The sequence below is a fragment of the Engystomops pustulosus genome, chromosome 10 (genome assembly GCF_040894005.1).
Source record: "Engystomops pustulosus chromosome 10, aEngPut4.maternal, whole genome shotgun sequence".
Classification (NCBI taxonomy): Eukaryota; Metazoa; Chordata; class Amphibia; order Anura; family Leptodactylidae; genus Engystomops; species Engystomops pustulosus.
The window spans coordinates 71,470,260-71,487,038 of NC_092420.1; the positions used below are offsets into that span (position 1 = coordinate 71,470,260).

General features: G+C 40.9%; 1 protein-coding gene across 2 annotated transcripts in view; it reads right to left on the minus strand.

Moving 5' to 3' along the window:
• Positions 1 to 16,779, minus strand: part of LOC140103576 (uncharacterized) — an 80,589-nt gene that overhangs the window by 14,333 nt on the left and 49,477 nt on the right. For both annotated transcript variants that reach the window (XR_011850133.1, XM_072126715.1), the window contains exons 9-13: positions 15,987 to 16,034; positions 11,959 to 11,997; positions 4,322 to 4,375; positions 4,149 to 4,217; positions 760 to 811 (exon numbers count right to left, since the gene is read on the minus strand). Coding sequence is in view for 1 of the 2 variants with exons in the window: in XM_072126715.1 (XP_071982816.1) it covers positions 794 to 811; positions 4,149 to 4,217; positions 4,322 to 4,375; positions 11,959 to 11,997; positions 15,987 to 16,034 (228 nt within the window). In the remaining variant the exon portion in view is untranslated. The remainder of the gene's footprint in view (positions 1 to 759; positions 812 to 4,148; positions 4,218 to 4,321; positions 4,376 to 11,958; positions 11,998 to 15,986; positions 16,035 to 16,779) is intronic.

Sequence of the window (16,779 nt, forward strand, 5' to 3'; positions counted from 1 at the left end):
CAGGGCATTTTTTGTCCCACTTGGTGGGCACTAATGCCCAGTTGATGTATTAATAGATTGCTATCACACCTTCAGTGAGATATACACTCTCAGGCCCAGCTCCATTCGTTTTATTGTATATACCATCTCCTTCCACTTTGTCCAGGTAGTCCCGTTTCTGTTTCTGCTACACCCCACTACCTGTTTTTGCCATTTTTTCATACCAATTTTAATCATATATCAGTGTCCCATTTTTGTCACTTGTATATATTTTTACATGTTTGCATTGTGCCACCAATAAAAATGTACTTTTATTCTAACAACAGTCTTTAGTGTTTTTCCAACTTCCCCTACAATGCAAGGGGTACCCCTCTGATCTTAGAAAGATATAGAGATCATCATTATAGATTTATCCACAGGCAAAATTTGGGTTTCAACATCCCTCCCCACTCTGCTGCCTCTCATAGGGTGATCTTATGCCCCAAATGTAACACCCCCATGACTGACTTACATGGAAGTGGTGGTGGGGATTTAATTGTTACTGTTTTTTTGGCTGTCAATGAAACATTGTGTATACGATGGAACTTGCACGGTAACTGAGCCTGTTGGCTCTACTTGCAATTGTACCCACTATGGCGATGTATTTTTGTTTTGGTCATATAGTTTGAAAACTGAATAAAGGAAATAGAAAACAATATCAAAAGTTGTTTTTAATGATGGCTACTCTTTATATACTTAGGAAATATATTATTAAGTTATATATGTATTATGTTTACCTACCGTAACTTGGTTCTGCTTCCTTTGCCTAACCACTTCAATTTTTCCAGTCTTCCTGTTTGAAAAATAAATATTTGAGTCAAAAGAAGTTAAAACTAAATACTCCACAGCTAGTCATAGTCATCATGTAATGAACACGTATGCCATTGTCTAATATACATTGTTTTATATTCCTCAGAGGTCATAAGCTTATTTATACTTCGAGAATAGAAACATTTTACAGGTTGGGTCTACTTATCAGTTTAGAGTAGATCATTTTATTCCAGGGGAGGTCAAAGATTATACAAGTGTATGCAGAGGAATGTTAGACGATTGTATATCTGTAACTTTGTTGACACAGTTACTGTAGCACAGGTTGGGAGTCCTTTGTAGCCCAGGCGAGCACACAGTCGTGTGCTGGAGAGAGTAGGGATGAGTTCTGCTCACCCCTCCACTTGCTGTAGGGAGAAAAACTCTACCACCCCCCCCCCCCGGTATGGAACAGGAAGGTGGGTGATATGTCCATCAAAATGCACAATGAATGGCATGGGAACGTATACAGCGTGTACGGCAACGGTACAGTACAGGTTTCGTACTGCCGTTTTCTTTGACTCGCGGCCATTGCATCACTTTCAGGGTTGATGTGAAGGAATAGCGGTGTGCACTGTGAGCCCTGCCATCAACTCAAGTGAAATTTCAAAATCTGTGAGCTGTATTACATGACAAGTTGAGTCTCCTGCTGACTTAATGCAGTGCCCAACTCTATATTGGTGCCCCCGATTTTTTAATAGGATGCAATACAAACTCATTTAGATATGATTGTCAGGTCCCCAAATATGGAATTTGTATGTTCTGGAGCTGAGAAGTATATTTATAATATTAAAACTCCTCTGGATAAACACATTGAGGGACATTTATCAGGAATTATGATTATTCTCCCCATGGGCTGGGGCAAGGCAGGAAGACCTTTTCTAGCACAGGCCAGTGTAGACTTGTTCACCAGCGTAGCCGCCACCTGACATTTCTGGCATGTGTACAGATCGGGGTTTGATCACACACTGGTGTAAACCAGTGTATGGTAAATCCCTCCCATTAAGATGAAAATATTGTAATATAAGGGAAAAATTCATGACTTTTATACAATATTGGCAAACTGAAAGTCAAGTTTTTTTCCTGATTTAGTTTTTTTCTGAAAGAAAACTACAGCATGCTGGAAAGGAAGGCAATGTTTCTGGTTTTTGTTGGATCAACTTTCTTTTACACCAGACTAAGGTTTAGATTCCTGTTTGAGGTGTTACTCCATTTTTTTATGAAATCCTTTTTGTCTTTTTGAGAGCTAATCACTGGAGGTTTTGATATGGGTAACTCTTTCTCTACATTGTTGTCCAATTTAGAATGTGACTTATAATTTGTTTTCAGACTTTTAACAGTTTTTTAGCCCAGAAAAAATTGGGGCCAATGTATAAAGTTTTCTGGTGAGCAAGGCATGCCAATTTTAGGCACACAATATTGGAATTAAGATTTTCTGGATCTTTTTATGCCATACGGAAAGACGGAGAACAAGTCAGGCCATAACATGGTAATATGTAACATAGATTGTAATTTACGCACCAAAATACTGACATATTGAACCCTCTTAGTAATTCAGGCACATCACAAATCGGCTGCCCCAATCATTAAGAGTCTTAATTCAATGGTCCCATTGTGCAAAAAGCTATCTCGGCTTATACTTGAGTGTATAAAACAAATTAACACTGTACTCACCTTTCCAACGCCCCCACACCTCAGGTCCTTTCTTGCTTCAGGTGCTCCGGCTCCTCTTTGGGCCCCTGCATGATGCAGGTGGTGCACAAACAATGACTTTGGCAAGCGATATTGTGTGTCGGCTGCACGCCGGGACCCATAGATGGTGCAAGAGGACCTGAAGAGGAGACGAAGCTTGCAATGAAGAGGAACTGCGGGGGGCGTTTCCCAAATGTTTCCGATTTGCGCCGAATTGCCCCGGGATTTTGGTGCATGCGATCGAATTGTGCCGCATCGGTGCCGGCTTTCACGTGACAGAAATCGGGGGGGGGGGGGGGGGCATGGCCGTCGCAAAACCCGACGGATTCGTAAAAACCGCAGAATTTGAAAAAAATTGTGTCGCAAAAATAGCACTCACATACACTGGGACGAAGGAGGTGAATTGCGGCGGACTTCAGAGCAGCAGCGACACCTAGTGGACATCGGGCGCACGACCTTAGTAAATCCCAGCAGAACCCCAATCAGCGTCGGAGAACGCGCCGCGGGATCGCGACTGGACCTGGTAAGTAAATGAGTCCCAGTATGTTTTACACTCCCTTTTTACATCCTAATTTATGGTGCCACAAATGGATCTGGAAAAATGGTTTATGGCCAGAAATTGCGTCTATTTCCCTTCTTACGTAACCACATGAAGAGGGGGCCTTGCAGTAGCGTGGGCAGGCACAGTTCAATTACTGCCTCATGCATATGCACAGGATATGGTATAATTGTACGCCAGGACGCACCTGCTGATGAACTCTCCCCTTGATATATCCAATGGGGGGTTTACCATCATATGCTGGCCATCATACATCTGCATATATCCACACAATATAATTAGGACACAATAATTGCTGTACTGTCGACTCTGCTTCATATAGGAGCAAAATACAGTATGGAAAAAATCTCAAGATGAAATTTATTAATTACTTCCATAAAATATTTTTTGCCATAAAATACACAAATCAATTTGAAAAAATTATACTGGGAGAGATTTATGAATCTGTTCATTGCAGAATTCTGTCTTTAGTTGCTCCAAATAATTAGGAAATACCTTGCACCACATATAAGGGTTTTGGACAGTTTTTAGCAGTGTTTATGATTTTAATAAAGGGGTTGGCCTAAGGAAAAGGGAACATGGATAAAGTGGAAAAGGACATGCTCCAAAAATTATACACCAGTATTTTTGCACATTTTTCGGGATAAAATAAGCCAACTAGTAAGAAGTGCAAGGTTAGACTACACAGACTTACAGTTTAAGACTGCCCCTCTAACCTCGACACTTATAATAATTACCCCAATGTTGTGATCATGACCACAGATCATATAATGAGAACTAGGTAATCTGGGTTTCTAATGTACAGAGAAGTAACAATCACAGTTGATAAAATTGGACTATAACTGGGTCCTGAGGAGGGGACTGGGACACTGGGATACTTCAGACATGGCAGAAGTCACAGATTTCACGCCTGCTGATAAGTTAAATGTTGAGCTTGGCCTAAACCTGTAAATCCCACAAAATGTGTCTATAATTTTATGTAACAGAATGCAGAAAATATATGTATATGTTGAATATGTAATGAATTAATGACTCATTTATAAAAGCCTAAGAAATAAAGCACAAGAATTACCACTAGAGTTTGAGCAATATTTCTCAACATTGGAGCAATTGCACGACCAAGTTCTCCATCAGGGTTTTCCTACAAAATATGAAATATCATAATAAATTACCGTATATTACTATATAGTGCTATTACTATTTCTGCTGATATCCTTCCATATGTTATGGACTGATGAATCTTACCTGTAGTTTATTTTGTATGTGTGCCATGTGCTCTGCCCCACAGCCAACATTTTTCTATAAAAGTCAGATGGCAAAATTTAGAATTAGTATTTCTGGCAAAATATTTTCTTGCAGTTTAACAACAAAATAGAAAACAAACAGAGCCGGTAATTTATCAAGAGATTTTGGCTCAATTTTCAATTTGCTCCTGGATTTATGCAGCAGTGTTGCTGGCTTCCTTGTTTTTGTTACATGTCTTAACCCCTTAACGCTCTGCGCTGTAGCTCTACCACGCAGAGGTATAAGGGATGTATGAAGAGGGCTCACGGGCTGAGTCCTCTTCATACAGAGGTGGGGGTTGTTGCATATTGCAGCAAACCCCCACCGCTAATAACTAATAGGCTATTAACCCTTTCAACGCCGCCGGCAAAGTCGCCGGCAGCGCTTAAAAGACGCCATCTTTATTGCGATCGCCGCGCCCCCGAACGTCATCGGGGGGCGGCGATCGGTTGCCATGGTAGCCTCGGGTCTTCGTTTGACCCGAGACTATCTGGCATCTGCAGATTCGTTACAATGAGCCAGTGGCTCATTGTAATGAATGTGCTGCAAAAATGCCATATATTGCAATACAGAAGTATATAAATTTGGTATCACCGCGATCGCACCAAACCAAAGAATAACGCTGAGGTGTTATTTTGAGTGCACAGTCAAAGTCGAAAAAACTGAGCCCACAAGAACGTGACGTTTTTTTTTTCAATTTTTCCACATTTGGAATTTTTTTCAGCTTCGCAGTACACGGCATGTTAAAATAAATAACATTACGGGAAAGTAAAATTTGTTACGCACAAAATAAGCCCTCACACAGGTCTGTACACGTAAAAATGAAAAAGTTATGGATTTTTGAAGTTGGAGAGCGAGAAATGAGCCGAAAAACCCTCCGTCCTTAAGGGGTTAAAAAGAAAGCATAGCTTACTCCCAGAGCTGCTAGTAGAAAGACTTATCTATTGTGTACAGTTGCACCAAACTTTAGCACTCTCGGGTTCCCATTAAAAAAAGACATCAAACATATGATAACTGTAGCTGCTCCTTTTAATTTGAATTGCACATATATTAGAGCTGTTCCACTAGTTGCGATTATTAGGGGAATGGGGTGATTTATTATGCTCCGACCCAAAGAAGACAATTTGTAACATATTCATTGTTTTTCATTAGATTTCTTTCAGACTAGTGTCATTTGCAGATCAATACAAAGCACATCTATCCATGGTCTGTCGGGTGTCCATATAGTGTCTGCATCTGTTTTTCAATTGAGTTCTTATTTTTATTCACCCATACATTTTTTTGTTCAATATTAAAATAATTTTTGGCTAAAATTAAATAGCAAAAAAAAAATGGTTCCCCAGCTTCATGGGAGAAAAAAATGAGGCTGAACAAGGATGACATTTATTTACTGTCCTTTTTTCTATCTAAAAACCCTTTTACTTCTATGGAAATCCTTGCTCTGCAGGCATGAAAAAAATATTACATGCTCCGATTTTCTCTCGACTGGTCTGTTCAAATGTAAAAAAGAATTAGATAAATAAAAAACAATGCGTCAAAATGCAATCATTACAAACTCAAAATCCAAAGACCCAATCTTTACTCCTTTTTCTAAACTCTAACACCGTTTAAAAGCTCATATTCCCATTTGACTGGAGAAGTGAGAAAATTGAGAAAGAAGCGATGTTCCCATTTTTGTTGAAAACTATGTTTTTATGGAAACTCCTGGAACACCCGCTCCCCATACACGTTAACAGACCCCAAATTCACACTTTTCCTTAGCACATGTTTTTTCAATATTTTCAACTTCAACATTTTGTAAAATATCATTACTACGGGAATAAGATATACAGTATGGCTATGATTTGCCTGTATTCACAAGTCAAGGTTACAGGCCTGAAACCATATTATATATTATAAACATGGTATCTTTACAAAAACCAACCCCATTAGACTCTAGGAAAGAGACTCAAACAGGTCTTACACCCCTAAAGTATGGTTGTTCTTTCAACTGATTGTTTCATCCCTACAATGAACTAAGCATCTAGAAGCTGGTATTACACTCCTGATCTCCTGAAGAAAGCCTATCCTTTAACTGCAGATTCTTACTGGAGAAAGTGCGGGAGGAGAGGGGAATTTACTCCATATTTTATGGGGATGTCCAATCATACAATCTTTCTGGAAGGCTATAAACTCATTTGTTTCGGACCTTACCAAGGCAATGTACCTAATCTGCCAGGAGTTGTAGTATTATTCTTGGACACCTCAGTAATTCTGACAAAATATAGACAATTAGCTTGAAAAATTTTCGACATGGCTGGTCCCGGGTGTCAGATAGTACCAGCTACATCTCCCGCAGTGGTCCAGAGGGTCCACTGGTCCACAGCCTACTCCTTACGGACTCTTCCCACAGAGACTTTTCTCCCTGGTACTCCCAAGTACCTTCTGTTGTCTATGTACTGTTACAATGGCTAAATTAAAACTTTGGATATCAACCTCACCTCCATAAACATGACAAATAGATATGAACAAACGATAGCTCCTGGAAGTGGACATAGCTGTTCATTCAATAATTTGTGGGATGTATGGGTAAAACATTAATCTATTTTTACCGCTTTAATTGGGCTTTAAACCCCTAACTTTCCCTGCTTACAATTATATAACTAAAAATATTAGAGATTAATACATCTAAAATATATTTATTTACAAAATCTAAAAAAAATATACAACTACACATATATAGTCCACAAAATAGAGAAAAAATATTTTCACTATGACCGGAGCTCCAAGGATTCTAAAACTTCGATGAACAGCACCAATCTTCAATTTCTCCTGCTGAAAGTATGTCACCATTCAGACTAGCACCATCGCATTCTCATTCTCCTCCTTTATTATATTGTAACTGGAAGAAAATATGCAGGCAGATGGTGTGGTACGTTCCAACAAGGTTAAAATTTATTCCAATTCATTATACTCACAAAAATCCAATAAAAATGCGCATATCACAAATTCACATAACGGGACGCTAGCTTTCTATCCGCCCGACCCAGGGTTTCGCCGGCAAAGCTTCTTCCGGGGCGTTGCTAGCATCTCAAACATCCGTCCCTTCTTTTATACATATTCCTAATCTACTATACATAAAACTTTATTTTCAACAAACATTATTCTGTATACATTCCAAACCCCTATAAAATCAGTTTACACATAAGACTAATAATATAAAATGATTAGTATTCCATTAGGTTTCTCATCAGAAATGTTTTTACATTTCCCATATAATTCCACATTAGATATTAGATACAATGCTACCACAACCATTACATTCCTCTAAACAAATGTTACAATGTTGCGATCGTATAGATAATACATGCAGTTTGCGAGTAGGGACGATTAAAATTTCCACCACCAGGTGTCGCTCTAACACTAGGATTCCTACTCTGTCAATTAATCTCTCCTGACTTCTCAGTGACACACCCCCCTTTCTTCTCCGTCTCTACCCGAAGCCATCGCTTAACCCTACTGCTTCCACTATAGTCTCCAGATGGATCTCTACCTCGTTTTTCCTCAGAGCTTGAAGCAGAACCTGTACACACCAAGCTAATCTAGTGTGCACAGCTACCCCTTCTTTTTCATTCCAGAGCTTCCTCAATAGGTGAGAACTCGGTGTTACATATAGCTAAAAACATAGTATAATGTATGCATATGACAAATTCCTATAGTTTAATTAGATTCCAAAATTGTCTACAAGTGTTTAGTGTCCTCTATATTGTGATATTTTATAAAAATGCCCATATTAGCCTATCTTCTAACTAAATTATTAAAGTGCCTCGTGCATTCCAATTTTATGCCATATGTGTTTTTTGTCTTAAGAGTACTTCTTTACTATTTGTATAAATTGTGGGTATTATCAAATCTTTTTTGTGTCTCTATCTATTGTTATTCACCCTATTATAATATATTTGATGTGATTCGATGTGTTTAAGATAAATTTATTTTAGTGTCATCTATTTGTGAAGTGTCCAATTATATATCTCTTTTCAATATAATATCTTTTTCTTTATTAGTGGCCAGACAGTGTGCATATAACCAAACTTAGTAATCTTTTAAAAAGCATTTTAATTCAAAATCAATATTTAGACCCCTCGGCATAAAATTGGAATATTATTAGTCTTATGTGTAAACTGATTTTATAGGGGTTTGGAATGTATACAGAATAATGTTTGTTGAAAATAAAGTTTTATGTATAGTAGATTAGGAATATGTATAAAAGAAGGGACGGATGTTTGAGATGCTAGCAACGCCCCGGAAGAAGCCTTGCCGGCGAAACCCTGGGTCGGGCGGATAGAAAGCTAGCGTCCCGTTATGTGAATTTGGGATATGCGCATTTTTATTGGATTTTTGTGAGTATAATGAATTGGAATAAATTTTAACCTTGTTGGAACGTACCACACCATCTGCCTGCATATTTTCTTCCAGTTACAATATAATAAAGGAGGAGAATGACAATGCGATGGTGCTAGTCTGAATGGTGACATACTTTCAGCAGGAGAAATTGAAGATTGGTGCTGTTCATCGAAGTTTTAGAATCCTTGGAGCTCCGGTTATAGTGAAAATATTTTTTTCTCTATTTTGTGGACTTTTTTCAAAGACTGTGTGGACTGGTCTTATACCGTGAGTAGCTCCTTAAGGGGCAAACTGTGCACCACGAACCACTGTGTTTTTATACACATATATAGGATGACTGTTCTAAAAATTAATTAGCATAACTATGCTTTTCTTCCACCTTGATGATTCTGTTTCTTCTTTGGAAGTTTTATAACTGTTGATAAGTTCATTTAGTTTCCCAGCTTGTGCTGGAACAGATTCTAGAGGTTGTGGTTTACCTGAAGGCTGGAATGATCTATCATGGCGACTGGCGCTAGTGTGGCGGATGCTACTAGACCTATTCAGTAGACAATAGGGCAGATTTACTTACCGGTCCTGTCGCGATTCCGCGGTGCATTGTCCGATGAGGATTCAGGTCCGACGCGTTTCACTAAGATCGTGCGCCCGAGTTCCTGCATCTGTCGCTTCTGCGCCGAGGTCCGCAGGAGTTCACCTGCTTCTTCCTGGTACATTTGAGTGCTGATCTTGCAACACAATTTTTTTTTTAATTCCACAGTTTGTCCGCCATGCCCCCCCCCCATTTCTGTCGCATGCAAGCCGGCGCCAATGCGCCACAATCCAATCGCATGCACCTAAAACCTGGGGCAATTCGGACCCCTATTAAATGTGCCCCAATATCTTTACAATAAAGCTTAGTTTAGCTACCATGATACGTGAAATGTGTGTAACATGTATATGCTGCTCATACTGTGCTCACCAGACTTCTCCTTGTTATTTAAGTTGGTTGTTATAATAGAATACTAAAACTTTGATAAAAACATATGAAACTAAAATAATTAAAACCTGTACAAAAAAAAAATCATAATTTTGCCATCTTCTGGAGCTAATATCTTTTTCATACTTCGGTGTACAGAGAGTTTTTTGCGAGTTGAGTGACTTTTTCATTGTCCCCCATTATGGGGAATGTATAATATTTTGATCACTTTTTATAACATTTTTCCTGTGTTGCAAAATAGTGAAAAAGTGTTGTTTTTGATATTTGGGCACAATTTTCTTTTATAGGGATTAAACACTGGGAATAACTGCTATTATATTTTGATAGATCAGGCATATTGGGACGCAGCGATACCTAACATGTTTATGATTTTAACTATTCATTTGTTTTTACTTCAGTTCTAGGTAAAGGGGTTTGAATTTTTTTTTTCTTCACTTTTTTTTATTTATTTTCTACTTTTCAGACCCCTTTGGTTACTTTAACTCCAGGTAGCCACAGTGTGGCAGTATATGGGGTTTTACTGATTATTTATTACAATGGCCTGAAAACATACAGGGGTTCATTTACTTACCCGGTCCATTTGCGACCCCGCGTTGCGTTGTCTGACGTGGATTCACATCCTTCCGGGATTCACTAGGTTCGTGCGCCCGATATCCTGCAGGTGCTGCTGCGCTGAGGTCCACCGAGGTCTGCCGGAGTTTATCATCTTCTTCCCGGTGCATGTAAGTGCGTGTCAAGCAACACAATTTATTTTTAAATACCATGTTTTTTCCGAATCTGTCGGGTTTTCCGACGGCCACGCCCCCTGATTTCCATTGCATGCAAGCCGGCGCCATGTGATCATGCAACACAATTCTTTTTTTAAATTCCGCAGTTTGTCCGAATCCGTCAGGTTGTCTGACGGCCATGCTCCCCCCCCCCGATTTCTGTCGCATGCAAGCCAGCGCCAATGCGCCACAATCCGATCGCGAGCGCCAAAATCCCGGGGCAATTCGGTGCAAATCAGAATGCGCCGTTTGGACCCTTCTTAAATGAGCCCCACAGTCTCAGGTCTTACAAAGACCCAGGTTGAACGTGGATCAAAGTTTTTTTTACCACTGCCGACAGCTTTACCGGCAGCAATCATAGGGGTTACACCCGCAAGGAGCCACCTGATAAATTTGGTGCTTGCGAGGGGACAGGGGCACCATCAAACGCCTATGATCAATGTCCCCAATGTCCCCATTATATTAGGGTTAGGGCTTATTTTCAAAATTCTGTCCTAATTTTTCCATCGCCAAAAATCCATATTTATTTTTTACCTTGAGTAAGAAATGATGAAACGCATAGGTTGTTGTGTGCACCTTAGATATGCACCTGTTTTAAACTTTACATAGACCTAACAATTTTATTTTTGTTGGATTAATGATCTTTCTTGGAACAGGCTAGAAGTGTCACATTTTAATCAGCTGTAATCTCCACTGTGGCGCCTAGAAACACAGTGCGAGTGGGAGCTGTATATGAAAATCACCATCCTGATAGTAAATTTAAAAGTGAATATCTCCATTTTTGTGGCACCTAAAAACCCCTGTGCGAAATTTGAGGGGAAATTCCCCTCTTTAAAATGATGTCAGAACTGTGTTTCTAAGCACCAAGGTTCAGTAGACATCACTGTCTGAAGTTAGCCCTCTGTAAGAGTTTTTTCACAATGGCGTTGTTTTTCAAATCCGTGGTTCAGTGATTTCTGTGATTCCCTCACAAAGCCATTGATTTCCATGGGTATTTTTACATTGGCTTATATTTTCACTGATCCGCTGTCCGTGGAAAAGAATTATGAAATTTGTCCTATTTTTTTCACGGAAGGCAATAGAAGTCTATGGATCCACAAGAAAACAAATGAAACATCAATTTTTTTTTCAGTGATGAGGCTGAAAAACCAGGTGTGATGTTTTCAGAGCAATGTTACACCTTCAGTTTTTTTATGTGGACACAGAGACAAAACTGTTGCATCACGGAGACGAAACCGAAGAAAAGTGGAGACACAACGGAGACAAAACGCAACAGATGCACAATTTAAGCTGAACATCAGCGCCGATGTGCAAGAGCCCTGACAGGAGTTGTTTTTAGGACATATTTTCAAGATAGATGTTATTTTCATGGAAACATATATATAATGTTCAGCAAAAGATTAAATTAGGGTGGTAGAAGGACATACTGGGTAGAGACCAATAATATATTAACCACAGAATCAGCTTCTTACCATACTTTCCACTAGGAGTTCAGCATCCAGTGTCTTTGACTGTTTAGAAACAAAACATTAGGAACACTTTTAGTTATAAAGTGTCTGTAAATTCTGTGATTTGTTTATGCAGGTTTATCCATGTTTTACAAGCTGAAGGTTCTCTTTTATATGAAGATGCTAATAAATAAGAGTCCTTAATGGTTCTAGACCATTTCCTCTGATTGATATACATATACATGATTGAGGACATTAGACAAGTTTATTAGTAGTAATTAGTGATGAGCCAGTATACTCGTCCGAGCTTGATGCTCGGTCGAGTATTAGCATACTCGGACCGGCTCGTTGCTCGGACGAGTATTTGCCCTGCTCGATAACGAGCATTTAATTGAAAAAAAAAGGAGTGAAGAACAGTAAAAAAATACAATTAAAACATTTAATTTAATCATTTAATTGAAGAACACGGTGAAAGAACACAGTGCTGAATAGATTGCAGATGTTCGGGAACATCTGCGATCTGTTCCGGAGACACGCGTGCAGAACGGTGTTCTCCGCAATAGTATTTGAAGAACAATATGTGTGAAGAACAACTTGCAGATATTTCCAAACATCTGCAAGTTGTTCTTCACACATATTGTTCTTCAAATACTATTGCGGAGAACACCGTTCTGCACGCGTGTCTCCGGAACAGAACGCAGATGTTCGCGAACATCTGCAATCTGTTCTGCAGTGTTCTTTCACTGTGCTCGTTCAGTTTGTAATTTTACTGAAAAATGCTCGGGTCTCCCATTGATTTCAATGGGGCTCGTTATTTGAAACGAGCACTCGAGCATCAGGAAATGTTCGGCTCGAGTAACGAGCACCCGAGCATTTTAGTGCTCGCTCATCTCTAGTAGTAATACAACATAGAATACAGAATAAAAGGTTTCTATGCAGTATAAAGATGCATAAATATAGTGTAGGCATGAAGGCAATGTGGGACTTTAAAATACCAATTATACTATATGTTTGTATATTTTGTTATAGGTTTACTCTACTCATATCTACCGTTAAGAAAGCATTGAGCCTTGTAGGATCCAAAATTTTACTGGATTAATCACTTACAAAAATCAAAATTACAGGGGAAATCTGGAAAATGGTAAATCTGAGCTCCTAGAATGAACTGACAATACTCATCAAATGGAAACTGTAATCGTATAATGGGTTGGTATTAGAGATGAGTGAGCTGGATCATTAGGCTCTGCTCAGTAAGAAGAGCCGGCTCTTCTGGCTCCTGAACGGCTCCCTATTAAATATATACTAGGAAGCTGCAGGCCAGTCAGGCGCTTCGCACCGCTCCACTTTTAACCCAATATTATTGGGTTAAAGGGGGCGTGGTCAGCCGTTTAGGGATGAGGTGTTTCCGGCTCAGGTCGTTCACAAACATGAGCCAGCTCTTTGTGCCGGCTAGTTCGTGAACGACCCATCACTACTTCCCTAGAAGTCGGGTCAGTGAGGGAGGGGAAGCTCTGCTCCCAGCTGGGTCACATCAGAGCTCAGAATGCAGAAACCTCCTGTGCCCACACTCCCTCTCCTGCGGCAGTTGGACAAAAAGGAGAAGGGTCTCCTAGACTTCATGTCTGCAGGGATCACAGGATGGAAAGCAGTAAATGTCTGCTTCCTGAGCCTCCTCCTCCCTGCATGTCCGCTTCTTTAAAGTCCATGCATCCTTCATTAAATGGAAGAGGTTTGGATCCATAGGGAAAACTTCTGCCTCCACTACAAGGGAATTCTTATAGGTTGGATTTGATGGACCTGCATTTTTTTGAAACCTGAAACCTTATATACTATGAATGTATGGAAGCAACTGTGTGCCGTATTAGTGAATAACTTGTATTGCAGCCTTTACACATAGCATTTACATTGCGTTATCATACGCAAACACCATATATACACAATGTAAACTGAACATGTAAACGTCTCCTTATTGTATCATGATGTAATTCCAGAGCACAGGTCTAAGTAAAATCTAGTTAAAATATAAAGATTTTAAAAATATAAACAGAACTCAGAGATCCGAAACTGTGTGCATGTACAGGTTTGAAATGTGTTTTTGAAATGCAATTCATAAGGCTGCAGGGAAGAGCTTGCCCCAATCACATAGGTGTTTACAATGAAATGTTTGTGATCAGGAGTGGGGACCAGTGGCGTACCTATCGCGGTCGCAGGGGGTGCAGTTGAGACCGGGCCCATCAGAAGGGGGGGCCCGGGCCGGGGCTGTCAATAATGCCTCTGGCTGTCGTGGCCCGGGCCCCCCGTCATGCATTGGCTACATCGGCAGCTGACACTTTCTCCCTCAGGCTCGCCCCCACAGCTGGCTACTTTTCCCCCAGCTCTCCGCGCTCTCCTGACCCCCTCCCCCTCACGGACAACACAGCCGACAGCCTCCTGGATGGCTCGTCTGCCGAACAGCACGGACTCCGGAGCACCCGCCAGCCCGCCCCTCCGCGGATGCTCTGCTCTGCCGGTCCTCCGCTCCACCAATCCTACGGTCCTCTGCTCCGCTGGTCCTCCGCACTTCCGTTCCGCCGATTCTCTGCTCCGCCGGTCCTCCGCTGCTCCTCTGGTCTTCTGGTTCACCGCTCCTCCGCCGAATGCGACAGCCAACTGTAAGTCCCTGTATGTATGTACTGTGTGTGTATATGTGCTGTGAGTGTATATGGTGTATGAGCTGTGTATGTTCTGTGTGAGTGTATGTGCCCTGTGAGTGTATGTGCTGTATTGTGTATATCGTGTGTATGTGTATGTGCCCTGTGAGTGTATGTGCCCTGTGAGTGCATGTGCTGTATTGTGTATATGGTGTGTGTGCCCTGTGAGTGTATGTGTCCTGTGAGTGTATGTGCCATGAGAGTGCATGTGCTGTATTGTGTATATGGCGTGTGCATGTGCCCTGTGAGTGTATGTGCTGTATTGGGTATATGGTGTGTGTGTGTGCCCTGTGAGTGTGTGTGCCCTGTGAGTGTATGTGCGCTGTTAGTGTATGTGCCATGTGCTGTGAGTGTATGTGCCATGTGCTGTGAGTGTATGTGCCTTGTGCTGTGAGTGTATGTGCCTTGTGCTGTGAGTGTATGTTCTGTGTGTGTTTATGCTGTTTATACTGTACATATGTGTATTTGTTTTATGTGTATGCAGCATGTCTGTATATACTGTATGTGTGTACATGCTGTATGTGCGTGTCTACAAAAATGTGGGGGTATAAGTGTATACATGTATGCGTGTAAAAGTATAGAAATGTGTGTAAATGTATAAACGTGTACAAATATGTATGTATATTTTTTTTACATTCACACGGCCATTAGGGAACGTATATACGGCCACCGTATATACGTTCCCCATTGGCCAGCAATGGGCGCACGGCGGGGTACGGTGCGGCACCATTCTGTACCCGGGGAAAAGATAGGACATGTCCTATCTTTTCCCGTAATACAGCGCTGTGCGCCATGTATCTGTATGTAGTGGGACGAGCATCACTCACCCCCTCCTCCTGTCCTGTGCGCCGTCGTGTGCCCGCTGTGCTACAGTATGGCGGGCACACGTTCGTGTGAATTTTCCCTAAGGGGAAGGGAGGCCCCATGCAGAAGTTCGTCATGGGGCCCAGCCACTCCTAGTTACGCCACTGGTGGGGACTACATTATAGTCAGAGTGTGGATTGGTGCTTGGTGCTACCTTTTTATCTTACTACATGATGTGTCCTGTTTATATGCAAAAAATGTGGTTCTTGTTCCCAATTGCAAGAGATTAGGTGTAAATGCATATGGAATTGGACCAAACATCTCCCCACAGCCACTGCATTGCTTTTCAAAACACAATTCAAATGCTGTGTGTGAATGCAGTCCATGCCAAGGAGATGAGTTGCCCTATGTGTGAAAACTTGTGGTCACATCACAAGCTGACTGTTCAAGGGCCATTCAAGGGCCCCAAACTTCCTAGAAGTGGCCCTGATGGTATCAGTAAATACAGTTTCAGTACAATTTTATTAGCAAACAATTCAATGATCTACTTATTCTTACCGCAGAGATGAGTCTTTTCAAGTTATCAACTACATCTTCAGCCTTGCTCTAAAATGAAAGACTTTATCAGTGTAAGTTGTAAAGTTAGGAACGAAGCCTACAAAAAGCTTTACCAATAAGTGCAGACTCCACACTATGTCATTGTAGTGCTTAAAAAAAAATCTACCATTAAAATCCTTTACGATAAACCAGAGCACTTTTATTATGCTGATGAGCACAAAGAGCCCTTTAAGTGCTGCAGATTCATAGGCTGTTACAATTCCCATTCCCATTGTGTGCCGTAAATTCCTGTTTTGCAGTGCGATTACACCAGGCAGAGAGAGGAGAAGTGCCGAGTGGGAGCACAGAGGCAGGAAGAGACAGTGTAACATCCTGTAAATCTGCAGCATTGAGCGGCCCTGGGAAAAGTCCAGTAACCTTCCAGGCTTATAAGCATACCGTATGCCGAGTTTTTCAGCACAAAAAATGTGCTAAAAAGCAGACCTCGGCTTATACACAAGTCTATAAAAAAAAAAACAACTTACATACTCACCTTTCGGCGCTCCCAATGCTCGGCACAGCTCCCCGCCACCCTGCTGGAAGAGTGACCTTGAAGGAGACCGGGTTAACAATTTGAGAAATAACAAAAGGACCTACAAACCTGGGCGCAAACTTCAAAGAGGGGACCTTCAATTTAAGTTTTTTTGTGGATAACCACAATTTATCCCCTACCACAAACGTATCGGAGTAAGTGCACCTTCTTTGAGTCTGTTGGACCATAGAATTTTGTGCCCTCCGAATATTCTGCTGAACT